Source organism: Brachypodium distachyon, chromosome 3 (assembly GCF_000005505.3).
Source record: "Brachypodium distachyon strain Bd21 chromosome 3, Brachypodium_distachyon_v3.0, whole genome shotgun sequence".
Classification (NCBI taxonomy): Eukaryota; Viridiplantae; Streptophyta; class Magnoliopsida; order Poales; family Poaceae; genus Brachypodium; species Brachypodium distachyon.
The window spans coordinates 29,856,533-29,882,313 of record NC_016133.3 but is presented as its reverse complement, the minus strand read 5'-3'; the positions used below and the strand labels follow the sequence as shown (position 1 = coordinate 29,882,313).

The window sequence follows — 25,781 nt, the reverse complement described above, 5'->3', positions numbered from 1 at the left end:
GGAGCAACCGTACTGAAATTTCATACATAAGCATTATGGTATTCCATCTGTCTAGATATGGATATATAGAGCGTTGGCCAACAATTACTAAAATGTAACGATACACAATAATAATAAGAAATTATAAGTATAGGTATTTCTGAATATACATCTAATGAGATCAATTTTGTGTTACATGAATTACATTATGTACTAATGGAGATGTTTTCCTAACTAGTCAAAACCCAGTAAGTACCTTTAACCGCGACGCTCTCATTGACCTGAGATGCTGTCAGTAGGAGCAGGCGTTCCGCACTTGGGAGGCCTCTGCCCACAAGAAGTGCAAAAGCCAACTGAACCAAAGGCAAATTCGCCGCGGCAAAGAATTAGTACATACTGAGTAGGAAGGAATACACGATCATATAACAGATGCAATCTGTTAGGCGCGCGAAGGCTTTGGCATGATATCATTAAATCGACCGGCAGCGCGATCACTTCCTCCTCTCGGCGCTGATGGCGAGGCGCTCGAAGCTCCGGAGCGCCGCGTGGCTGTCCCGCCGGCCACCGGCTCTCCCCCCTTGCGCGTTCCGGGCGGTGGGCGACGACGAGCCGTTCTCAGCGGTGCTGCCTCCGCCGGAGTGGTGGAGCCTCTGGACGGTGGACGACGACGGGTGGTTGCTGCTGCCACTGCCCGAGACCAACCGGCTGGTCAAGTCCCCCGAAGAAGTCGGCCGGCTGGACGGGGTGATGGTCATCTTCGACGAGCTCCCTGTCCGGGACAAGATGTGCGTTTTCTCCGAATCAGCAACCTGGCGTAGAGAAGACAAAGTAAGCTTCCGAACTGCAGAATTTTATTAGAAGTTGCTTTCACCTCCACCCCCTCAAGTCTGGTCCCAACCCAAGAGTTCTCATACTTTGATGTTTACCACTCCCTTAGGTCCATAATAAGTGTCTTTGATTTAGTACAACCAAAGACACTTATTACGGATCGGAGGGAGTATCTAATATCATAGATTCATAATGGAGGGCAAAACTTACAGCTTCTCTAGACGACATGAAGGACTCTGCGAGGCTCTTGTGCCTTGAATGGTCTCCATGGCGACCATTACCTGAGTTTCTTCTCGCGAAAGCCTCAACAGCACCAGTAAATCTGTCCCGGATATCTTGTCCTACTGGCAGAACAGAAATGAATCAATCTGGATATTGATCCGTAGGAAAAACGAAAGAAAACGTGACCGGGGAGAGTCAAATGAATCAAAAGGTTCATGAGAGATCATACAAATTCTGAACATAATAGCAAGATAATCTACATTGAAAAAAATCGAAGATGATCTTGAGTACTATCTTTACAAGCGGATGAGTATGAAATGAATAGGTGGATGCGACCAACTACAAGAAGGCAAACCTGAAGATCTGTCTGTCCTTTCCACAGATGGCCCAACTCCAGCCATTCTTCCACTCGGTTGCTGGATATTGAGAAGATAATAATTTTTAGAGTGATCAAGAAGATGTTAGTAGTTCAAAAAGAAAGTAGAGCAAAGAATATATGTCGATAAGGCAAGGTAATACATACCCGAACAAGCTTGTTATTGGAGCTCATATGAGGATACTTGAGTGCAGTCCAGTCAAATACATAGTCAAATTGATATCCTACAGAAGTGGCCAATAATTAGACCACTTTTCTCAACATCAGGTTATAGAAAATTTCCAATGGACAAAACAGAAGACAACTTTAGTAAACAAACCCCAAAGAAGAAAGAAAAGCGTGTACCTTCACGAATAAATACATCCCGAAAGAGTTTCTTCAAATAAGAGTAATCCGGTCTGTCTTCAAATCGCAGGGAGCGGCAATAGTGGAAATATGAGATGAACTCCGACGGATAAGATTTGCACAGAACCTGATCAAAATTACTTCAGTGAAATACATGTAATAGTGAGGAACTTCATGGTCGCAACATCAGTACCTCTGCTGCGGTAAGCATTTTCTTTTCACTGATTCTGTCATACTTTTGTTTCTTAGTGCCAGCTTTAAGACCCTGCCACGGGAGACTGAGAACAAACAAGAAATCATGGAAAGTGAGTGCTTGCACTATTGAACATAAAATAAGCAAGACAGTAAAGTACATAATCATCAGGTCTAACCTTCCTCTCAAAAAATACAGTAGGAGATAGCCAACAGACTCCAGATCATCTCTCCTGCTTTGTTCTGCAAGAAGTACATGCATATGTTAGATGATGTGAGTATGCGATGTACTTCTTTCTTTCTTTAATTTATAGACTAAATAGCTGCTAACTGTATCAGATGATATCCGTTGCATGGCTAAGCTTAGAAGAGTGCAGTGCTTGATTCTAGGATAATTTGGGAGGAAGGGTAACAAGGTTGAATTTGCTTATTGTGCTCACCTATTCCAAGGTGAGTATTCACACTAGCATAGCGTGCAGTTCCCGTCAGATTTTTATTTTCCCTGTACAGAGAAACAATTAAATGTAATATATTGAAAATACAATTTAAATCCAGTGGCACAAGAAGACATATCTTAGATATCATATTCCAATTTGAGACTAATCTGTACACTGCTCGATAAAAAGGCCTTACAATATTCAGATGTAATGTACATAACATTAGAAAATGTGTGAGATACTAAGCTTTAGTGGTCAAAGTAATTTTATCATTTTAACATAAAGTCCACATTTAAAAAATACATAATAAGAAGTGAAATATTGGTTTATAAGCCTATATATATATCAGAATCCGATACTATAGGGTCGTGTCTAGGACCCACACAGACCTGAGACCTCTCTCGGATCGTTAAGATGGTAATACCACTGGGAAGTATTCCCTAAAGAAAATATACTGATAGGAAAATTTCCACAATGTTCTGGCGATGTATTTGAAACTTAACAGCACAAATACTTGATGCAACAAAATCAAAATCAAATATAACTTCTATGTAAAGAAATTAATATAATTTTTTTATTTAAAAAGGTCATAAATCATTAAGTTCACCTGTAGGGGATGTGTTTATGAGTCTGGAGATCCTTGTATTTCTTAGCAAGCCCATAGTCAATTATATATACCTACAGAAAAAATGAGCATATCTCCTTATGTGCTGTTCATTTATGAATAAATAATCTGAGTAATTGTCCAAGATTACCGTATTAAATTACTCATTACTCCTATTAGGTTTATGCATGAACTAAGTTACGTAATGTGAAATTAATGACCTATTTTTACAAGGCAAACCTGATTAGCTTTCCGTCCTAAGCCCATAAGGAAGTTGTCTGGCTTGATGTCACGGTGAAGAAATCCCTTGGAATGCATGTATTCCACTCGGGTTATCTAAAAAACAAAGGATAACCAAAGCAGGATTACACCAAATGAAAACTCACAAAAACTTACATTAAGCTCATATTCCTCAATAAAAAGAAAACTTAAGGTTGCATTAAGCGTTACTATGGTCTGTCGATTATGATAATCCTGTTTTGCAACAAGCTTTTGCCTATTTTGCCGTTCGGCTAACCAATGTTTTCTTTTTATCATGATTATTTTCCACAGAAGATTATTCAATAATTTCTTGCTTTCATGTTAAGTTAATATGTGGTCAGAGAGGTTGACAGAGAAATCCTGCAAAGTTAATCTCCAGTGGAGTTTGTGGATTTCACATGATTTCCATCATCAATTCATGAATTATGTTCTAACACTTCAGAATTAACTCCACCAAGTAAGATTTTTTTATTCCAAAATCTTTGCAAAACTTTCAAACATATTGGACGAAATGGCTGAGATCAAAGTCAAGCAAATGAACTTGAGTTATAACTCCAGGCGGGCACCACTGGCCAACCAATTCAGAGTAACAAACTTACTACGAAGTAGTTGACATGTTCTAGAAAAAAAAAACTTACTAGTTGATCAGCAAGCATAAGGACTGTTTTCATAGTAAATTTCCTGTTGCAAGAGTTAAACAAGTCTTCCAAGCTTGGGCCAAGAAGGTCGATCACCATAACATTGTACTCCCCCTCGACGCCATACCACTTAAGATGTGGGATGCCATCTATAATGAAAAACAAAGTAATCCAATAAGGGACTAACTGGTGTGACCACGCACATCATTGTAAATCAAATATATAGATACAGCCCACTTACTTCCACCCTGCATCAACATATAAACTTTTGATTCATAGTGCAGCTGCGGATGTTTTGATTTCACAGGTTCCTAACACAAATCAGACCGAGTGAAACGTGAGATCTTGAGCCGAATATTCGATTGTAAACTATATTAAGATTAAAAAAGTTTAACTTGAATCTCTAGAGGAATATCATAATGAAATGCAGCCAATATATATGCATACAACTCATCAAAATTAAAATTACAAGCAAGTTCATCAGCACTTACCAACTTAATTCCCACTTCCTCTCCGTTCTGTATATTAATACCTGAATCAAGGAAAATGCACACAGAAAAAGCATTAAATGGGATACTTTGTCAACGAAATGATAACCATTTTGCGCATAATCTTTCTTCTAATACAAATGACACACATTTGGGTGTGTTCGAGGAAAGTGAAACATATTGTGCATAAGATATGTAGAACATACCAAGGTATAGCTCCCCAAATGACCCACTCCCAATCTTTCTCCCAAGCTTAAACTTCCCTCCAATCACGTGCTCCATGATCACTTTATTCTTGGTTGTTGTTTCTCCCGTATATGGATTGCTGATAACACCGAATCAAAGGAAAAGTAACCTCTTCGTCAGATGTAACTACGCCACAACAACGTAGCCCTGAATTGTTTGATTTATCAAGTTAGCTGCCTATTGCCACAATGCCTCCCCAAAGAAGCAACATTCCCCTTTGCCACGAATAATCATCCAGCATGATCAAACAGAAAGGCCAAGAAACACCAAATCACTCCCTGAAATCCGCATAAAATCACAAAGAAATCCAAAATTAGCTGCCTGCAGCACTACCGATGCCTGAAAAAACAGCACTGTTTCGTATCGACGGTGTAATGCACGGGCGGAGGACCCAGTAGGGCAAGGTAGGGCGGCCGCCCTACCTTGATTTTTGCCTCAGTTACGAATTGGGGAAGATTATGAAACGGGGATCTAAAGGGCGGAATCCGTTCGTTTGGTGATGGGAGGAGAAACGGTCGGGAGCGAGAGAATCGAAGGGACCTGTGGTGGAGGCGCTCCAGCGAGGAGGAAGACGAGCTAGAGAGAAGGAGAGGGGGTATAGCTTTTCTCTTTATTGAGAGGAGGAGAGGGGCATAGCTACAGGTGGCCATCGGTAGGCCGGGCACGGTCTAAGGTTAAACGGGTCTGGTCCGGACACGACCTGGTGAAATTTTTTTTCAGATCCATTTAAGGCACCGTATAACTGGGCCAACTACCCAAGGAGTAAATGAGAATAACACAAGTACTCATAATGTTTGAGAATACATGATGAAAAAATGACAAAGTTGTGTTAGATACCGTAACCGTTGCATCAAGTTAAGACAAATTATTAAATTGTTGTTAGATGTACATTTGTTTGGTCTTTTAGAATTTCTATTTGCGTCTCTGTATAAAATAAATCTACAAAAGTTCAACTAATTTAACTCCGGATCATTAGAGGCAACGATGGCGATGACTTGTCAAGTTATGCATTTGGACGGTGTCTGAGAAAGACGTAGGAGGCAGTGATGACGAGTCAATTGTCGCCTACATCGGCGGCCAGTCTTCGAGGCCACGCCCGTGTGAGGTGGTGTGTGTAGTGTCCCAACGTGACTATGCGCAATCGATGACGATATAGCCTGCAAAGACTGGTTCTCCGAGAGACGCAACTTCTTCACTCTTAGTTATTTTGGCTATTTACTGTTGATGTCCATGTATGATTGCTCATTGATGTCTTAATTGTCGTACCTTTACTCATATTTCTTGCTTAATGAAAGTTGATAGGGAAATTATATTACTTAATGACAGTAGATATGATAACCATGCCCACGTGGTGTATTATTGTTTTATGAGTTCTGATTTTGAGAGACTCACATGCTATGTTTCAGATTGTGTAGTTATTTCTCATAAAATAGCATATCTCTCGAAGTACGAAGAAGGACATTGTTTATTAGTCAAATATTTACTTAATATTTTTAGGTCGGTAAATATGAAGATATCTTTGGAAGCAAAATATAACTATAGTTTTACTCTTATAAATATTTGAGTTGTTGATCGTCTGCTCACCCCGCCGAAGAACTATTTGTAAATAATTATAATTGTCATATATTCTATATATAGTACAGTGTCCGTGCGTTGTCACGGCCTCTTAATTCTTTCGCTTTCACATAAGAAAAAAAATCAAAATGAATTATGATAATTCAAAATTTGACTTTATATGCTTATAGATATAGCAAGTGTATAAACGCAACACACGGAGTCATAAAAATGAATCCTTATAAAAATCGACTTGACCCACGGCAGAGCAGATGTCACCCGATAGTTACGAGTCTCAACATACATGGGTACTGCAACAACAGAAAAAAATCTTGCACTGCTTTAACTGAACCGAGAATATATAAATTGAACCATAATGCTTAGAAATAACACACATTTATCTTTATTTTAACTTCAGTGATTCAATTTGTGAACCTCATGTAGACCTTTAGTAGAAACCAAAAAACCAAATACGGAGTAATTAAATCCCACATTTACCATACATTCGACAAACGACCAATCATTTAGTGAAAGCAACACTTAATTGTGCAAAGGAATTGCACTATCCTACTGGTGAATCCAATCCATTTCCTTAACCTGGACAGCTTGAAGAAGTCGGCATCCGTCAAGAACCGGCAATATAAGCAAATGGAGTAACGGATTAATTAGTTATTTGGTGATACAGTGGATAAAGAGAAAAATTGTATGGCATAAACGGAGCATGTCTTCCAGTTTATGAGTTTTTATCATGCATGTAACAAACGTTATACTGCAGCAAAATTTAAGTGTAGCAGTTGTCAGAGTAAAAGTCACGAGTATTTGACAGAAATTCAGGAGAAGGATTTACTCTATTTTAAAAATGTGCAGAGAAAATAACGATCTCTGATCTGATTATTATATTCTTTGATATGCTTGGAATTGATATCTTTAATGGTGATTAAACCTTACCAATTTACACACTGAACTACGCAATCTACCCCTAATCAAATGAATATGTCAGAAAATATCCAAATTTCAAAATAATAGTTATAGCAGTTTCCTGCATCATGAGAAGACAAAAACGAAACAACCGATATCACTGTTTACACCTGGAGGCATGTAGCAAATTAGCAGCATAGATACCTCCACATAATCACTAAAATCGGGTCCTTTTGGGTGTGACAAAGAGAACGCGTATAACCAGTCTGCTTGCGCAAGGGAGAGATGATGGACATGGTTGAATAAAGACATATTTGATAGAAATTGACTACAACTAATTCCATGGAGCAAACATCTGGAAAGTAGTCTCCTAAAACATTGAAGCCAAGCTGCGAAGGTAATACAAATTAGAACTTGTGAAGAACCAAATGACAAATGTGTGCCATGATGTGAAGCACCGTTTGTCATGTTGTCATCGCCTAATTCTGCATGACATAATTAATATACAAGTCAATATATACTCGCGAGACTTCAACTTATAGGAACTTGCAGAGAAATATGTGTGGTGCACTAATCTGATTAGTACTGAAAAACATCATAGCAGCTAGCATGACTCATGCTAGACCAGAAAAGAAACCAATACTTTTCCCTGCGGTAAAACTAAGCCATAGTTAATTACCAGCCAATACTTGTTGTTTATAGGAGCTTAGCACATAAAATATATATGGCACCCTAATCTGATCATGAGTGCTGAAATATTCACAGCATCTAGTCCAGCATATATATGGCATACAACTTCTTACTGATGTTAAAAAATGCAAAAGGCTTCAGCATTTTTGAAAGAGTATGTCACCCAAAGTTTCAGTCAAATTAATCAATGTGCAGTTACTCTTAAATATGCAGTTCACGGCAGCGTAATGAAAGAAAACATTAACAGTGTTTAGTAGCAGTCGTCACTGATTCAGAATCTGCCTTAGTTAACTGAACTACCCATGGCTAAGCTTTCGCCTGTACCTCACTTAATCTGAACCTAATCTGAGTTACCTCAAAGACGCCGAAACTTGGAGGTAATAAAATGTACATTGTAAGGTTTTCTAACTTTCTTTACAGGTTTTATACATAATTTGTACCTATATCGAAAAAGAAATGAACAAAGAAAAGGAATTAAAATACTTGATGAGATGGTAGGCTTCTAAATTGTTCATGCACCAATGGAGAAGCAGTAGAGGGCTGGGGAAACCAAATTTGATGAAAGAAGGGGCAGTAATAGAATAGTAAAAAAACTAAAACAATGACCCATAACAGCTTGATGATCTTGCGTCCCCAAAGGCTCGATTACTGATAGAAGAATCAGTATGCAAATCTATTTTTCTCAGTATGCACCAATGCTTTGTCACGTACTTGCAGCTATGGAAGTTGGAAATGTTGAATTATTTTCACTTCAATGAATATCCATCTACCTACATCATGTTGCATTTCTCTGGAGCAAACTTAGCCTAGTTCAAGCAGCACTTACAAGGGGAGCGCATTGTTCCAATTCTTGTTACAATTAACTGCTCTCCCTGATCTACTTCCTTTGCTGCAACCTCGACGACCAAATCAAGCTCCATCTAAGCTTTTGGTGAAAAACTCTGATTACTCTTCCTTTTGTAGTTTCCTTGCTGCCCTTGCTGTGTGCCTGTGAACTGAGAACGAAACCCTTTCAACAATACATGTTAAGGTTACCGATCTGTAGTAAATTCAGTACTATAGCTTGTGAGTTTTATAGCATTGCCTCTGAACTTTATCTTGTGTCTTGTAGATTTAGTTTCAGACTTTCGTCAGTTTTGTGCCCCTAGTGTAGTTGCAACCTGCTTACATCTGAAAATTACCAAAAAAAATTAGTGTTTTTCTTTCAGAGTGTACCTTGTGCGTGTTCTTTCTCTGTCCCTAACTATTTTACTGCTTCTTTTCTCATCTAATTTGCCGCTTGTTTCTTTCATTTAGTTGATCTGTCTGTCTCGTTAATTTGCAAGTCCTGGAGAAATTGAAAGTTGGCTCTACAGTTTTTGAAAGAAATGTTGAAAGTATGCCCCGAAGTTTTCAAAGTGCATTAAAAAAATTGGAAGTTTTTTTAGGGCAAATTGGAAGTTTGTCAGAAGTAATTTTTTTCGAAGTCTGTTCAAAACAATTGATAACTTGTCCCAATTTTTTGAAAGCTCGTCCCAAATGTACCAATAGTTTGTCAGAAATTCTTGAATCTCCGTTTAGAACAAAAAAGGTGAAAGTTTATCCTGAATTCTTGCAAGTTTGTTAAAAATGAATGTTTGTCTGAAAGTTTTAAATGCTCGACGGGACGTTGCTTTCACTTTTACATGGCGGACATGACAGGCCGCTTTCACATGCACTCGAGATAAGAAAAGGTAACCCCGAGACGGATGACCGTAAACTAGCAACTCCCGATGGTATCGCCAAGGTTGCAATGCTTAAAATACAGTAGTAGTATCTTGTGGAGCATTGGAAGTGTCAGTCCTTTTCTAAATACAGTATCACTATCTTAAATTAATCAACCAGGGTCAAGGGTACAAACAACTCTAGTGGAGTACAAAGCTAGCTAGATCGACGACCATATCCGCGTGAAGCTAGCATATATGCATGCGACGACAAAGATCGATACAGGGGAACTCCGCCGTTTGTTAAGTGATTACGTAGTGTTAGCCAGGTTCAGAAGAGAAGAGAAAAGAAGCAGAGGTTTCTGATTCAATCCGACGGCAAGGTGAGCCCAGGTTTCTCATCGGAGGAAGACGGCAAGCTGAGGCTCCTCGTCAGCTCCGGCTCGGCCGTCGATTTCCGGCACCGGGCGCTCCCGTCGGCGCTGCCGCCATCGTCGTCTTCGCCGCCCGCCGCTTGCTGCTCCTCCCCTTCCGGCGAATCTAAACGTACACGAGGGAGATGATTGATGAATCACTACAGGAACTTGTACTAACATATCCAAATTGGGTAAGAGAAGAGTTTTTACCAAATAGAGATTTGACGCTTGGTCTCTTTGCCTTCTCTTTCTTCTTAAGCCCAGCTGTGTGCGGTAGATTACACAAGACAGTGTTGGGTAAGAAAGAACAACATGCATCATGAGTGAAAATAACAACAATGTACTGTAGTAACATGGTATTTCTTATACTAGTATGGACCATATGGTTGCTAGCAGATTTTTAATAAAAGGAGTCTACTCTGTGAACCAATTGGTGCATGCAGTTCAATAATGACCAGTGGTCCAGTGCAGTATATATGGAACATTCCTAGTATGGAAAACAACAAAACCGAACAAGCGCCAGCAATGGAAGAGACAAACATAGTTATTCATGAAGAAAGTGGAAAATACAGTACCCATTTCGAGAACTTCATCATCATTCACGAGTTCAAAGTTCTTGTAAGTGTAGCCCACAAAATTCAAGTCCTTTGAAGAAAGCATCTGCGAGACACATGGCAGGATAGATGGGGATATTTATTACAAGGCGGTGGAAATTGTTGCATATTTTTCAGATTGGTAAAGCTACCAAAGAGTTTGTACATAAAGGCACAATTACCTTCCTCCAAGGGCCCGTCTTCGATGAAGCCTGACAATGATCTGAAGACTGCAAAATACAACATAGATTTAATATTTGCACTGACTTCTGATGACTGAGACATTTCTTTAGAGGAAAAAAAGCTTTCCTACCTCTTCAAATTTCTCAAAATTCTGAGTGTCCAACTCATCCGTTACTTGAGGTAAGTATGCAGCTTCGGTTTCGTATAACTTCACCCAATCTATTCCACTAAACCAAGAGTGCTCCTAATATTAAACATGCAAAGTTCTATGAACAAATATTAAGTAGTATCATATTTCTTTTCTTTTCCTCTTGAAGAAGGGATCAAATATTCTTAACTGACACATAACAACCTTGATTTCCTCTGCACCTTTTGTACCGAGGCGTTGATCAACGTTGCACAAGAGTTTACTTATAAGATCTTTTGCATCCGTCGTTAGCCTTGCTTCTTCAGGAAATTTTAGATGTGTTCTCCAGTTCACTATCTGTTGCAACACACGTAATCACAATTGAAACAAAAGGACGTAAGATTCATAAAGTAGAGAAAGAAAAAGAACCTCGAACTCACTGACATACTGAAGATGGGCATGCTCTAGGCAACAGGAGGACCAAAGAAGCAGAATGCACATAGCTGAAATCCTGAAAGACATTACCTTTCTGCAAGTTGTCATAGGTTCATCTGAATAGAATGGGGGATACCCCACTAGCATTTCATACATGATGGCTCCGAGTGACCACCTAAAAACAGTGTGAAAGTTAAATTTGTCCTTCTGAGTGAAAACTCAAGATGTGCGGTGGCATCAGATGTGCCCCAAATTAAACTTACCAATCGCACTCCATTCCATAACCTTTCTTGAGAAGAACTTCCGGAGCAATGTAGTCTGGTGTACCAACAGTGGAGTAAGCCTACAATCATGTAGCATCTTTTCAGAAACATCGAAAAAAGATCATCGAAGAAGGCGCTGACGGACAAATAATTACGCTGATGCTCTTACAGTCAAATTATAGAGTACTAGCGCTACTAACTAAAGAGCAATGATAACTGCAACATGATGATGTACTGCATTTACTGACCAAAGTCCTTCTGTTCTTCTGCCAGTGCTCCAACTGTTCTTGCTGCGTGCGGTTTGGCACAGATTGCTGTCTCCCATCACCATGCGCCGACGACGTTCTGTTAGGCGTGACATCCTTCTCGTTCAGGTCAGGGAATGCCGAATAGTCTAGCGGTTTGCATAGCCCGAAATCCGACAGTCTCAAGTGACCGTATCTATCTAGGAGCAGATTATCAGGCTTGATATCCCTGAAAGACCAAACACCAAGCATGAAACACCGCCACTGAAATTCAGAGAGGACATATTCTCTGAACCTAGCTAGTTTCATATCCTGTCACACTGGAAGATTGATGCCACATTTTGTGTATTTACCTGTGGATGTAGTTGTGCTTGTGGATGGCCTCGATGGCGAGCACGGTCTCGCCGACGTAGAACCGGGCCTCGTCCTCGGTGAGCGTGTCCTTCCTCATGAGCAGCGTCATCATGTCGCCCCCGGGGAGGTACTCCATGATGAGGTAGAGGAACTCGCTGTCCTGGAAGGAGCAGTAGAGCGTGACGATGCAGTGGTGGTCCACCTCGGCCAGGAGGTTCCTCTCGGCCCTGACGTGCTCCACCTGCCCCCGCCGGAGCATCTCCGACTTCTTGAGCTTCTTCATGGCGTACACGTTCCCCGTGGCCTTCTCCCTGCACACCCTGACCTCGCCGAAGGCCCCTTTGCCGATCATGGTGAGCAGGTCGAAGTCCTCCACGCTCATCTTGTGCCGCTGCAGCCGCATGTACTCCGTCTCCTTCTTCTCGAACTGCTTCAGGATGTTGTGCTGCTCCTCCTCCGATACGTTCGCGTCTGCCAGCTTCCTCTCGAAGCTGTACCGTCTGTACGTTTTACGGATATATCGTCAAGACCAATTTTTTTTAGAGAAATCTCGCCGGATCAGATCATTCTTCTCCTGATCTCGTAAGTGGCCAATGATCACAAGATTTTTCTTACGACACGCAACAAAAAAGAAAAGAATGATGATGATCCTAAGTGGCCAATAATTACCTCTCTTTCCTGTCCTGCAGGTTCTTCATCTGCTCCTTGTAGTGCTTCTCGATGTACTGCTTGGCGGCGGCGACGCGCTGCTTGGTGGCGCTGGACGGCGCGTCATCGCCTTCCTTGCCGTTGGGGGGCAGCTCCTTCTTCTTGCCCATCGACTTCTCACGCGTCTGGAGCTTGTTGAACCAGCTCCGAGCCGAATCCATCGCCACCAAATTAACCGATCGATCGATTCACAAACAATTAACACAGCAGCAGACAGGAAACCAATCAGATCGATGTTCCTTAATTTCCACAAAATGCACCAGAAAAAAAAAATACTTGTCTCAGTCTCAAGCAAATCTTGTTTTCAGGTGGGTGTGGATCAGATAAACTGTGACAGGAAGTTTGAGATCACAGTTTTGTTTGCATGGCTCCACAAAACATCGGGGGATTTTGGCGAAATGTAGTCGTTGGCATTTTTAGCACGCGGGATGCTAGGAACTGGGATGCTAAAAATACACACTCAAATGAGTGGCTTTGGTTGAGTGGCAAAGCATAATTTTCTTTTGTACAAACAATCCTTTGGAAAATCCGAAAGACTATAACTGTCGAAGCTCTGCTATAACATCTGGATCTGAGCCGTTGCTTTTGCGAACCACGTCCTACTATTAGCTTTTGTAGTTTGTTGTCCAGTTTCTCTGTTTGAAAATGGCAGTCCAGAATGTACTGGAGCCCATGTGTGGCCGCAAAATGATCATAAATATGCAGTCATTCTTGTTTCTGTTGTCGTTTTGTCTGCGAAATTCATTTAAAAAACTCGTTTTGGAATTAAATTTTATACTGGCTGCAAAATTCAATAAAAAGCTGGTGTACATGGAAAAACATTTCAGTCAAGCTTCACAGAACAGTCAAGGGATTTACCTGCAGCTCGGACTTTGTTATAGTTGCTGTTCTGAATGTTTGTATGGAGTATTTACTATGAAAGCAAATGACGGTGACAAGCAAAAACAGGCTCAGGTTCTAAAAGTGAAACTTGGCAAATGATTGAATAAAACGAGCTTTCCGCATAAACAGTACTCTGGAACCTTTTGGCCCACAAACACACATTGGGGTCAGTATGATTCTGGTATCAGTATGTGAAATTTGACAACACAAATATGACAAACAAAGAAAGCCACACTTCTATTCAGACTTTCAGAGCCCCCTGAATCCATGTGGTTTGATGGATAACAGCACCTTTCTGAATATTTATTTTCTGAGTGCCAAGTGGATGCAGACCAGTCATTTTTCACCATGTGATTTCAAAGGATAGAGACTCCCAGTAAGTAGAAGCAGTGTGTACTTTTTCAGCGACGCAGTTGTCTTCATACTTTTTCCAGAGCACAGATTATCAACAGCAGATGGCAGAACCGTTGTCAAAATGCTGCCCATCCAGCACCTGTGCCTTTTGTTTGTCCCAATTCAGTCGATGAAGGTAGGCTTCGCTGCATACCACAAATATAACGGAAGTATAAGAAGTGGAAGGGATGTGTTGGTTGGTCGTCAAGTACTAGAGAAAAGACCCCTCAAATTTGACTAGAATGTGCACATTCCACATGGAAACTGCACGTGATCTCAGTACTTCTCCATTTAAACAATATAAACAACAAAAAGGAAAGCTGGAAACACATTACTTGCTATCTATTCCTTCCGATCCATAATAAGTGTCTCAGATTTTATACTAACTTAGTACAAAGTTGTATGAAATCTGAGACACTTATTATGGATCGGAGGGAGTATATTACAAAACTGTAGAGATTGCAGGGCAAGCATAAGATAAAAACCTCACCTCTATAGCAGAAATATCTGAAAAAGGGTCGCTGTTTTTCTTGGTAGGTTCTTTCGGGGCCCTGGTTCCAGCATTATGTCCAGAATTCAATCTTGCAGATGCTGAGTCGTTAGGTGGAGGTGGAAGAGGAGATCGAAGCTTCCCAGTTGCACCTGGTGGTGGTGCAAGGAGCATGCTTGCCTTAGGTTTTTCAGTGGGCCCACCAGATAAACCAGCAGATGAAAGCATGCCACTTCCAGTAGATGGCTTGTTTTTTACATTTATCCTTATTGTTTCGCCTTCCTGAAAACAGCAGGGACACCGTCATCAAAAGGTCATGCACAAGAACAGATAAACAACCACAGGGGGCAAGCATTATTAAGCAAAACAGAAGTATTATTGGTGTCTTAATCCGTAACAGAGACAAGGTATTAGAAAGCTTTGAGCTTCAATTCTTTGCATTTATAGTATAATAGACCAAAAAAGTATTGCGTCATATCACAAATATCAAGTTCATCAAAAGTTCATAAATGTAGGACTTCTAGAGGAGCAAATATTACATACAATCATAAAAAAAAGAAGGTGAGAATGGACATGGCACGCACAAATTCCTGCATAGACTTTAATCCAGTAGAACCTAGATACCATTGTCCGTCATCTTCTAATATGCCACATGACCATTTCTTGGCTGCTTTGCTGCACCAGCTAGGAGGCAGCCGCAAAATAATTCTAGCGTATAGGACTGTACGCTCAAGCAAACTGCCTTACTGAAATTTGGGTGATTTCCTTGGAATTTTTTTCTCATCTTGAAATCTGGTATGTCAAAACCCCAAGGATTTAGAGTAGACTAGTCGAGCCAAATCCCCCGGGTACCAACTCATAGACTAGTCACGACGAGTGCTTGACTAGTCGACTTGTAAGTCAAGCAGTAGCTACTAAAAATACCATAGTACTCAACTACTAATACCAGTATACTAAAATATACTGGAGAACAGAGTTGTTGGCTTGCCGCAGCTGGCAGAGGAAAAGGGTAGCTGGCTTGCTGCAGCTGGCAGAGGAGCAGAGCCGGGGAGGGGCAGAGCAGGCGGAGGAGCAGAACCGGGTGAGGGGTAGAACCAGCTGAGGAGCAAAAGCAGCAACACCCAGCGTGGAGGCTGGAGAGGGCGTGCAAAGAGCTTGGGTTCCACATGGAGAGCACGGACAGAGCCTTATCCTCCCAGTGAAACCTGATAAGTGGGCCTTTTCACTAGTTGTCCGACTTAAAAACCTTGACTATTTCAAGATTAGTCGGCAGCTAGTCGAGCGGTCGATCGACTAGCCCACAAGTCAAGTCGAGGTGTCGAGTTGCACCCAAGTAGCGACCATGAGACTAGTTGACGCACTCTTGATCATTGCAAAAACCACATTCATTGGCTGAGTGTGATATACTGCAAAGATAAAACTAGTCGAGGTTTGAAATAATATCCCTTCGCAAGACCTAAGTTTAGTGATGCAAGTGGATTATGTGCTCTTAATATATTGCTCCACAAGACATTTAGCATACAAGTGGGTTGTGTCAGGTAAACATACCAACACATCATTGTTCTTTTGCTTGACCACTAATGTTAGGATATATGCACAAATTGACTCACAGTTAAATGGGAAATGAAGCAACAATGAAGTGGGTAACTCAGTGGCTTGGCGCACTTATATCCCCTACATAAGGTCGTATCTGTGTCGCAACAATTCGGTCAGACTCATTCTTACTTGCTGATATAATTACAAGTTCCTTATCACCAAACAGTGTAGTAAACAGATTCTTAATTTGGTCATGATGTACCTTTCTAGTGACCATTTTTCATTATGAAGAAGGTATCCGTATTTCGCAGCAGAATAATAGATGGATACTCCCTCCGATCCATAATAAGTGCCCGGGATTTAGTACAAAGTTGTACTAACTTTGTACTGCATCTCCGATACTTATTATGGATCGGACGGAGTACTTTACATAATTGAATAAACAGGCTAAAGAAGACATCGTTTCTAACTCATTTGCTGAATGCTAAACAGATACAGATATGGAACAAATACCTTTGCCGCGACAATATAATTTCTGACCAATCAAATTACGCTATAGCCGAGCATAGAAAAGAGGCACACCAGGCATTTCTATTACCTTGAGCCGGCGATTGACGGCAGGGTGGATATCAATCTGGCCTTCGTCAGCTTCCTCGCCGTCAGCCTCCTTATCTTGCTCCCTCTTGACATACTTCTCGTGATCCGACAGCGCGACGTTGAAGTCGAAGGCCTCATTGCGCTCGTTGAAGCCCAGGCCGACGAAGGCGTGCTTCCCCCTGCCGTCCTCGATGCGGAGCACGAAGTAGCGTGACGAGTCGAGCACGGTCTCGACGGCGCTCTCCCTCTGACCGGGCAGCACGAAGCAGGCGGCGAAGAGGTCCCCGGAGCCCGGGTCCTCCAGCCGGATCTCGCAGCGGTCGCCGCACGACACCACGCGGAGGCGGCCCGTCCAGATCTTGTCCGTCTGCAGCCACTCGCCGCACTTGTAGCCGCCGCTGGTGGAGCGCGGCGGGATCTTGAACACCGACACCTCCCGCACCACCAGTAGCGTGTGCTCGAACGCCTCCTCCTCCTCGACCGACGACGCCATGGCCCCTCCCCTCCTCAACGCTCTACTCCACTGCTATGATCGAACAGATAATGGCTGCGAGACCAGGTTCGATCTGACACAAAATGAGATGCTTAGGAGAATTTATTGGAATTTTTTCGGGTTGGGCTTTGGATTGGGGTTCTTGATGGGAAGAAAGGTGGAGAAAGGAGAAGTCGTGGGATCGAAGGGTGGAAGGTGCGAGGAGGTGCAGAAATCAGAATGCTACAATTACGATTTGCCCCTTCGCTTCCTATGTTTCTCTGTTCCAGGGTTGCCCTGTTTTACCAGTATTTCCTTTGTTCTAAAAAAACGTACTCCTTCCGTCCTCTTCTACCGGACGTATCAGTTTTTCTCGGATACCAAGGCAGTTTGGAACACAGAACGAAACTGCTCCCACGGCTCACGCCCGTACTCGGTTGACTTTGATGCACAATCGGTTGAGGCTATTGCACGCGCGGCCACGCGCCTGAGCATCGTTAGGACTCGCCGGCGAGCACATACCTGGATTCCTCAACGACTAGCCTACAAGCAGATACGTAGGCTCGCTAACGGAGCTCCTGCTCGCCATCCCTTGCATAGACTCGAAAGAAGACAAGGAGGAGATGAAGAAAGGAAGAGGAGCTGGACGCGGTACCCAAGCTTTTCTGCCCGTCTGGAAGAAGATGAAGGGGAAAAGAGAAAAGAAGAGGGGCAGAGGCATACGCTTGCAGCAAAGAAGGAAGACTACATGCGATTAATGCTCTGTGCAGCCACGAGTCTGAGAACAGGGGTAATTTCGGCATTGGAAAGCCAAAAACAGAACAGTGCGCCCCGTTAAGATGGACTGTGAAATAAAGCGCCTCGTAAAGGAGAACGGAGGGAGTACTATAAGATGTTTTGCGATCTACGTGCCGTTTGATTTGACACCAGCACAACTGATTCCATATTATTCCTCAGTCCCATGCTCTCCTTCAACACAGACGAAGCGAAATGGGGAACGGTAAAGTGAAGATGACCAGAAGGAAGACCTCGCCGATGAGGTCGGGGACACGAAGTTATGTTGCGTTTTTTTCCGTAAAGCATAGGGTGATGGTCAGTGCATATATTGTAATGACAAATCGAGTATGATTGAAAGGATGATATATCAAGCACGATTGGTGCATCAACACTAAACAAGCAGCGGATCTGGACTTATTGTAAGAGTTGATTCTATAGGTGAAACTGAAGAGGAGTAGCAGCAGAGGTGTTTGTTGCAAGTTGTTAACACATACAGGGGGATGTAGTTGAGTTGACTACACGAAAGGAGATAATAAGGATGCTCTACGGTAGCAACGAGAGAATATCAATGCGATAAGGGATAAGAATGATGTTGAGGAAGGGATGAGACCAGCGGTGACAAAACAAAACATATAGTGGCTTCCTTTTGCTTGAGAACAAAGGCATTTGTGTGCTATTGAGTCTCATCCTTTCGAGGGTTTTGCTTTAAGCCTTAAAATAAGGTTTGAAATAAATGTTATGGGCGGATGAACCAAGCACCACCGTTCGTTGACATTTCCATTGTGGAGTTGGTGTTCAATCTTTGCACATGATTTTTTTAATAAAAAGAGCTTTAAATTAGGTAGCAAGATAAAATTGAGGCATATGCATCACAAGAAAGTTATACCAATCTTAATTTGTTACTCACTATGTTCCTATATACAAGATGTTCTAATTTTGTCTAAGTCAAACTTCTTAAAGGTTGGCCAAGTTATAGGGAAAAGGTGCTAATGTCTACAATACCAACTATAGAAAAAATCATGACAATAAAAATAATTTAAAGTTGAAGATGTTGGTGGATTTTTCTATAAACTTGTTCTAACTTAAAGAAGTTTGACTTATGACTGAGTTAGAAGAATTTAAATTTAGGAATGGAGGTAGTACACACAATTCCCCATTTTGGGTTTCCCAGTTTTTGTCACAATACTGTATGCTTTAAGTTGCCAACCAATCACAAATGAAATCGTCATTGTATGCTCAACATGAAACCTGGAATTAAAAATATCATTGAGCCAATTTTTATGCAAACACTGTTCTCCAAATCATCAAAATTCACTTCTCACCTTGATCTAATTCTTGTATGTTTGGATAGGATAGAAGAAGAGAAACTCCAAAAAGCAGAGGGTGTGCATCCACATGGAGCTTCAATAACTTTTTGACAAATTTGGCCCCTTTCAAAACGAAATTGCAAAAGTAGCTTTCCAAAGGGGAACAAAAGCGCTTTCCGAAACCAATGCACAAACACTGCACGTGTGCCGTTACAATGCGTGCTACAGTGCATTTCGCCAATGCCATTGGCGGGAAGTCCACATGTCTCTTTCTGGACTTTCCGCCTTTCCGCCAGGATAGTTTTGTCAATAGTTTTCAGAGGGGGCCAGTATTGACAAAAACGTTGGCCGGGGGCCACTGCCGCAAACACCCCCCCCCCCCCCCCACCCACCCACACCGAAGAGCAGATGTGTCAAATCTCATTTCCGTTAGGATTTGTTTTGCACTAGTGTTTTAAACTTTTATCCTGCCAAATTAAAAAACACTAGAAACCCCAAATTAATTGTTTGGTAGAGAGGAATTACATGTATTATCTCTAAATTTCCCTCTCAAAATATCTTGTTATTTAATCAATTAAAAACACTCCTCGTACTAGTGTTTTGGGATAAAGAAGTTTATAAGAGTATTGGATGGACACCCAGTATTCTCAAATAACCAATACACTTGTTATAGAAATCAAGGCTTTACCAGTCCTCGCCTCAGGAAGCGTCCCTGTCGGCACCTTGTTTAAATGGGGACGAATTTCGTACGACGGCCACGCGAGAGATCAGCCTGCAAACTTTTGACCAGATCTCGTGACGCGCAGCGTCTCCGTCGGAAAATATACATGCTGGTCGACCAGACGACCACGCGTAGCCAACTGATCAGGCGACCTTTTCTAGAAGCAAATCTGTCGACCTTAGTTATGTTTACGAACTAACATAGTACTCCTACTATAATGAAACCAAATGAACCTGACAACATTGCAAGAGAAGAGGTGCATGCCAACGACGCATGACCCAACTTACACAAAAGCTCCATATCTTGGCCACTGCTATAGCCTTTGCCCATAAGATAAAATAGTCTGGAACGACCAATCACTATTAAAGCAGGCAACATGCAGTGAACACGAAATCTGAGGTTCTACAGGAAAACAAGCAGCACAGCTACGTCTCATGATCTCATCTCATTCAGCAGGAAGCAAAGCAACACTGCTAAACAAGCCGCTTGGACTACAAAAGTAACACTTCTAGTTGACAGGCATCACAAGTCATTAGAAATCAAAAGTTAAAAGACTTCACCGCTAGACAGATGTAAAGTTCCACCTAAAAGTTCGGAGTACCACCCAAGCTCTTCCTAGTTTTCAGTTCCCAGGCCTTGGTTTCACGGGGTTGGGATCCCGAAGGCGGAGGCGGATGGTAATCGTGGAGTGCCTCTTGACCCCGTGCTTCTGAAGAGTATCAAAACTAGACAGATGATGCCCTTGGTAGCAGAGATAGTATATGCCTTCCTTAATCAGCAGCTTCTCTTCAATTTTCTTCATTACTTCTTCTACTCTGTCGGACAAGTTAAGAAACATTGTTACAGTCTTCCCTTCCCATAGCCTGATGAAGACCTGGACAGTCTGGTTGTTTCTCATATGCTGAACCTTCTGCTGCAATATGAGAATATCGTTGTTTTTGACGCCCTGAGCCTGCAGTGTTTTGCTGTCTTTAAGTACCACATCAACGCCAGACCGAGGTTGCATGAGTATCTGATTCCAAGCAGGTAATCCCTCCAAAGAGTCTATCATCGACTTGACAATAGCAACAGTATGCCAGCATTTGACAGTAAGACTGACAAATCTTTTATCTCCAACATTGACAAAGACATGAAGATTGTCAGTCGGGCGAACCAAAAGAAGAAGTGCTGGGTCATTCGTCAAACCACATTGACTTAACATATGGTTGTTCTCAAGATGTCGACCTTCATAAATCAGCATTTGTCTATTAATAGGAATTCCCTCCTTCTGTTCAATCTCCGCCTTGACATCAACAACTTTGTTGGATTTCTTCATATTGAGCCTGATGGTTTTCCCATCTGAGGGTACATCGGAGGGTATATCGACAGATATCTGCATCCTGTCAGTTACGTAAAGCTCCACAGAAGAGTTTGGCATGATATTGTAATCAGCAACCTTGCCATGATTCTTCAAGTGAATCCCAGCAAAGAATAGTTCTTGCATGCTTTTGTCAATCCCCTCGATGGTACTAAATTTAGATTTGATCTGATCAACTGTATCTGTGCAGTTAACATCAAGGGTGACTGTTTTTAGCATCTTCACATGGATCTGGACATAAGATAGTTGAGTCATCAAACTATTACAAATATAACCAGATATTCTCTCATTAGAAATGCGTTACTGTTTGCAACAAAAGGGAACACCACAATAACAAAAAAAAAGTACACTGAGAAAAAATTAAAGCAATCAATAAACAACACACATAAACCTCAATCAACACTGGATGTATGGTTCTCAAGCACTGGACTGCTTTCCTTTTCATCATAGCAGCACTCGATTATTATTTGAACAACTCATGATCCAAAATGCCTAAGGCAACCATTGTTGAACATGCTGATTGCTGATGACACCCAAGGAAGAGTCTCACAACCTGATTGAAGAAGACTGTAGACATGTGTCCGCAGGGCTAAGGAGCAAATTTTGGAGTCTTTATTTATTTAACTAGAGTTCCAAGAAGCACACCAACATCTAGCATATAACTAAAAGAAGAGGACAAGAAGCCACCACATTCAATCACATAAACTGAAATATTTCCACCATTGATCGTGTGGTGGCTCCAAATTATAATGGTCCAGATTTAACCAAAAAATCTATTATATTATTACAAGAAGAGGATAAGAAGCCACCACACCCGACCACATAGGGTTGAAATATGTCCACCATTGATCGTGTGGTGCGTCCAAATTATAATGGTCCAGATTTAGCCAAAAAAGATCAGAAATGTTTCTATGACTTAGATCAGGACTCTAGATGATGCTTAGAAAGAACATAATCTACTTGGAAAGTGAAGGGAACATGAATTATATGCCATCACACGAATCCACGTGCATATAACAGATGTGTTTTGCCCCAGAAAAATCACCGTGCCCAACACGATCGGGCAGGGATGAATCAACAAAAAGGCTCACATTCCATAGAAACCGGGAGTCACGAATCTCTTGCCTGTACAAGGCTACATGTACGCCAAATGCACAAACATGTACAAGAGCAAGTGATATTTAGACTGGAAAATCATAGCATATGAAATTAGAATAAGAGGATCAAACAACGAAGCATATGGATATACGGCATTGTACTAACAAAAAACACAACTAAAAAACAACCAGAACAGATAACAAAGTTCAAGTAAAATCCGAAAAGGTTTAGACATAATTCCTATAAAATATTCATGCAAAGACAAATGCAGGAGACAAGGAATGGAACAGTTCACTATGATGTCCCATAATCGTGAGAAAAGGCACCATACAAATCTAGAGCGAGTCTAACCGCACAAATGCACAGGTCGTCGCCCCGCTGGTTAGGTATTAATCAAATATTCTCATAACTTATTTGTCACTACTCACTAGCAGAGTAACATAATGCAATTAGTAGCATCATGATACAAGGTACTCCCTCCGTCCCATATTAAGTGACTCAAATTTGTCCAAATATAGATGTATCTGTTTTCAAAAAACGTCTAGATACATGTAATACAAAGTCACTTAATATGGGACGGAGGGAGTACATAAGCATATTTGCCCCGCTCCAGTAAAAATGGAGCATGGAGAATTAGAATCCAGAAACCTAATATACATACATCATAGAGGTGTTTCATATGATATATTTCCTCTTTATTTCACTACTTTTCTTTTCTTCCCTTCTACTCCAAACATCTTAGTAGGCTTCTTGGTTCCTTCGAGGGGGGAAATCCCAATTTTGCCTGCAAAACCATCCAATCGCCAAGAACACTTCATACGGAAATCGCATACAAACCACACACGCCCTCGATCCAGATTCCAGATCGACTCTATTCTAGCGGTATGTGCTTGCCAGCGCGAGCAGCTAGCAGTGGCGAACTAGGGGTTAAGGGCTACGAACACAAAACCCCATTTTGGAGCCGATCGGATCAGAAAAATCAGTAACTATGCGTGTGATCATCAGTGATCGCAACCCGCGTGTCCCTCTATCCCGAAAGGAATCGGCGATTCGCGATTCGCGTTACACCGTTAATCCCACGCGCAGCCGCAACGCAAGCAGATGACCTAATGCATACCCGAAGAGAGGGGCGTATATACGGATATGAGCACAAACCTTGTAGCTCGCCGCCGGCTGCTCCTGGGGGCCGTCCATGGTGGCCCGACGCTTCATCTCTCTGCTCCGGCTCCCGATTCGCGAGTGGGAGGAGGGGACGCGGCTCGTCGTCTCCGCTTCTCGACACCCCCACTAACCCTCACTTCACCGCCTTTTGTCTCTCACGATCCCCGGCTCCCTGCCAAACTCTTCTTTTTACTGTACATACATAGACGGCTGTAGGGAAGTGAAGTGTGGTGGGTGAGTGGGTTACACACATCCAAACCGCGTAGGCTCCTGCTCGAAAAAAAAAACGCGTAGGCTGCGTCGTTTAGGGGTACCTATATTTTTTAAAGGAAAAATCAGCAGGAGAGACTAAATAAATAAAAATAGAGTTATAAGTTACAACATGGATATGTATGAGTTACAACATGGACATGTACAAGAGAATAAAGCATTCAGGGCACACCCAGCCCCCACGAAGCAAACTTAAAAGAAAAAAGAAACTATGGCTGTGTTCTTTTCGGTTTCTATGACCAGCTTCTCATAAAAACTGCTCTCATCTAGTTTTTTGGAGAAACCGCATCATAAATTTTGTTATATTTTCAAAATAATTTAGTTCAAACTAATTTAGTAGTCTAATCAAATTTTCATCGCGGCTTTTGCATGAAGCTGGAGAAGGCAGATTACTCGGGCGACTAGCCGCACGGTATCACGAGGCGTCCAGGGTCGCGTGAAGCAATCTGGGAGGACTGCATATCGTGTATTCCTTCAAGGCCCATCCCGTATATAGGCCGTATTTGATAGAATAGTTGGTCCAGATGGAGTGATGCTCGGTCCAGGTTGGTGTGCCAAATTGGTCCAGGACGACTAGTTGGTCCAGGCCGGAAGGGTTGGTCCAGATGGAAGATAGATTTGGTCCAGATGATGCTTGGATTTGGTCCAGTTGGGGGGGAGGGGGTTGGGCCATTTATTGCACATGGACCGGCCAAATTCAAATTCAAACGGTGTCGTTGAGGCCGCATTAAAGCAGATGGGCCACCACGTGATTATACTTGGGCCATACGATTTTAGGCATGCTGGCTTACTCGGCAAGAAACTAGAGTTTTTTGAACCCCGCCCGGACATGTCATTTGAATCGTGTACCGAGACACATCAGTTCGCCCCAGCCATACTTTTTTATGCTCACGAGTCAAGGGACTGATCAGTTCGCCAAAGCACTAGCTGGTCGCGACCGTAGCCACACTTGTAGGAGCACAATGCCACCGAAGAAGAAACCGTGCACCACCAGGTACCCATGGTTTCTCCAAAGATCCACGCCGTCATGGTTTGACGGGGAGACATCGTCGCAAGACCAACCGGCGCCTGAGAGCCGGCAGCACGCACCGGCGTCGATACAAGCGCAGTCGGCGCATGCGGTCCCCCAACAAGAACTGGCGCCGAAAGAAGAGGTGCGGGATGAGCCGCCGCGCCAGATGATCCAGCAGCCGTTCGTACCTCCTCGGTGCCGCGTCGACTACAACAGGGGTTCGGTTTCTAGCATGCGGGCGCCGCCGACGGCGTCCATGCCCCTGCTTGAAGCCGCGGCACGCGAAGACGAAGACAAGATGCTGAAGAAGGCGATAGAGGAGTCGGAAGCTGATACGAGGGCCGTGGATGCGTACCTGCAGTTGTATGACGCGGCCATGCAAGAGTCCGTGCGTACGTATGAGCAAGAGAAGATGGCCGAGCGGCGGTGGCCCAAGTAATAGCAGAGAAGGAGCTAGAGGAAGATACTGAGGAAGAATCTGTAGATGAAGTATCAGAAGCTGACAGCCTCGACGAGATTGAATCATGGACTGAACCAGACGAAGTCATTGTCCTGTCGTCGGACGAAGAGTAGTATGCAGCATGGGAGCCAGACAGTTCCAAACGGCCAAGGTGCCCGTGCGAGTGTGCCCACCAAGGGTGCAAGTATCGTGTAAGTAGGGTTTATGCGAATTTATGGTTTTGTCCTAGTCAAGTAATGGTCTTTCACCGCTGTCGAATGGGTATCAATGCAAGGTAATGTATGTTGGTTAATGTAACGTTGGATCCTTGTTTCTTTGTTTTCCTAGTTGCATCCAATATCATTTGGCCCATAGCCATCCGCGGATTTTAGTACAGTTGCCTATCAGATTTCAAAATTGGTCCATGGATACTTTTTTCGAGTGGGGTCGCACAAATGGATTTTTGAACGTTCAAGAGTTTTCGG

The 25,781-nt window shown here is 42.4% G+C and overlaps 4 protein-coding genes across 6 annotated transcripts; all 4 read right to left on the bottom strand.

Annotated features, from left to right (window-relative positions):
• Positions 1-64: 64 nt before the first annotated feature.
• On the bottom strand, positions 65-5,253 carry LOC100823781 (casein kinase 1). 3 transcript variants are annotated; one of them, XM_010236514.3, is made up of 15 exons: positions 5,157-5,253; positions 4,577-4,894; positions 4,374-4,414; positions 4,124-4,193; positions 3,883-4,031; positions 3,224-3,319; positions 2,987-3,057; positions 2,383-2,444; positions 2,122-2,185; positions 1,944-2,028; positions 1,751-1,877; positions 1,553-1,629; positions 1,385-1,445; positions 1,018-1,151; positions 65-788 (listed from the first exon to the last, which is right to left on the bottom strand). In XM_010236514.3, exons 2-15 carry the CDS (start codon positions 4,650-4,652, stop codon positions 471-473), a joined length of 1,431 nt encoding a protein of 476 aa, XP_010234816.1. In that variant the 5' UTR covers positions 4,653-4,894; positions 5,157-5,253; the 3' UTR covers positions 65-470. The 3 variants fall into 3 exon arrangements, with proteins under 3 accessions (XP_010234816.1, XP_010234817.1, XP_014756301.1); XM_010236515.3 differs by having other exon boundaries at positions 5,039-5,214; XM_014900815.2 differs by having other exon boundaries at positions 1,018-1,148; positions 5,039-5,214.
• Positions 5,254-9,491: 4,238 nt separating this feature from the next.
• LOC100823481 (serine/threonine-protein kinase tricorner) lies at positions 9,492-13,600 on the bottom strand. Its single transcript, XM_024460626.1, has 11 exons — positions 12,746-13,600; positions 12,076-12,576; positions 11,726-11,951; positions 11,478-11,557; positions 11,305-11,389; positions 11,005-11,136; positions 10,783-10,896; positions 10,652-10,699; positions 10,452-10,536; positions 10,087-10,140; positions 9,492-10,000 (listed from the first exon to the last, which is right to left on the bottom strand). Exons 1-11 carry the CDS (start codon positions 12,943-12,945, stop codon positions 9,828-9,830), a joined length of 1,698 nt encoding a protein of 565 aa, XP_024316394.1. The 5' UTR covers positions 12,946-13,600; the 3' UTR covers positions 9,492-9,827.
• A 162-nt stretch (positions 13,601-13,762) lies between these two features.
• On the bottom strand, positions 13,763-17,837 carry LOC112268491 (uncharacterized protein At1g03900). The gene is made up of 3 exons (XM_003574006.4): positions 16,684-17,837; positions 14,550-14,831; positions 13,763-14,205 (listed from the first exon to the last, which is right to left on the bottom strand). Exons 1-3 carry the CDS (start codon positions 17,173-17,175, stop codon positions 14,137-14,139), a joined length of 843 nt encoding a protein of 280 aa, XP_003574054.1. The 5' UTR covers positions 17,176-17,837; the 3' UTR covers positions 13,763-14,136.
• Positions 17,838-20,242: 2,405 nt separating this feature from the next.
• Positions 20,243-23,768, bottom strand: LOC100838710 (polyubiquitin). The gene is made up of 2 exons (XM_003574007.4): positions 23,570-23,768; positions 20,243-21,547 (listed from the first exon to the last, which is right to left on the bottom strand). Exons 1-2 carry the CDS (start codon positions 23,624-23,626, stop codon positions 20,582-20,584), a joined length of 1,023 nt encoding a protein of 340 aa, XP_003574055.1. The 5' UTR covers positions 23,627-23,768; the 3' UTR covers positions 20,243-20,581.
• Between the last annotated feature and the right edge of the window lie 2,013 nt (positions 23,769-25,781).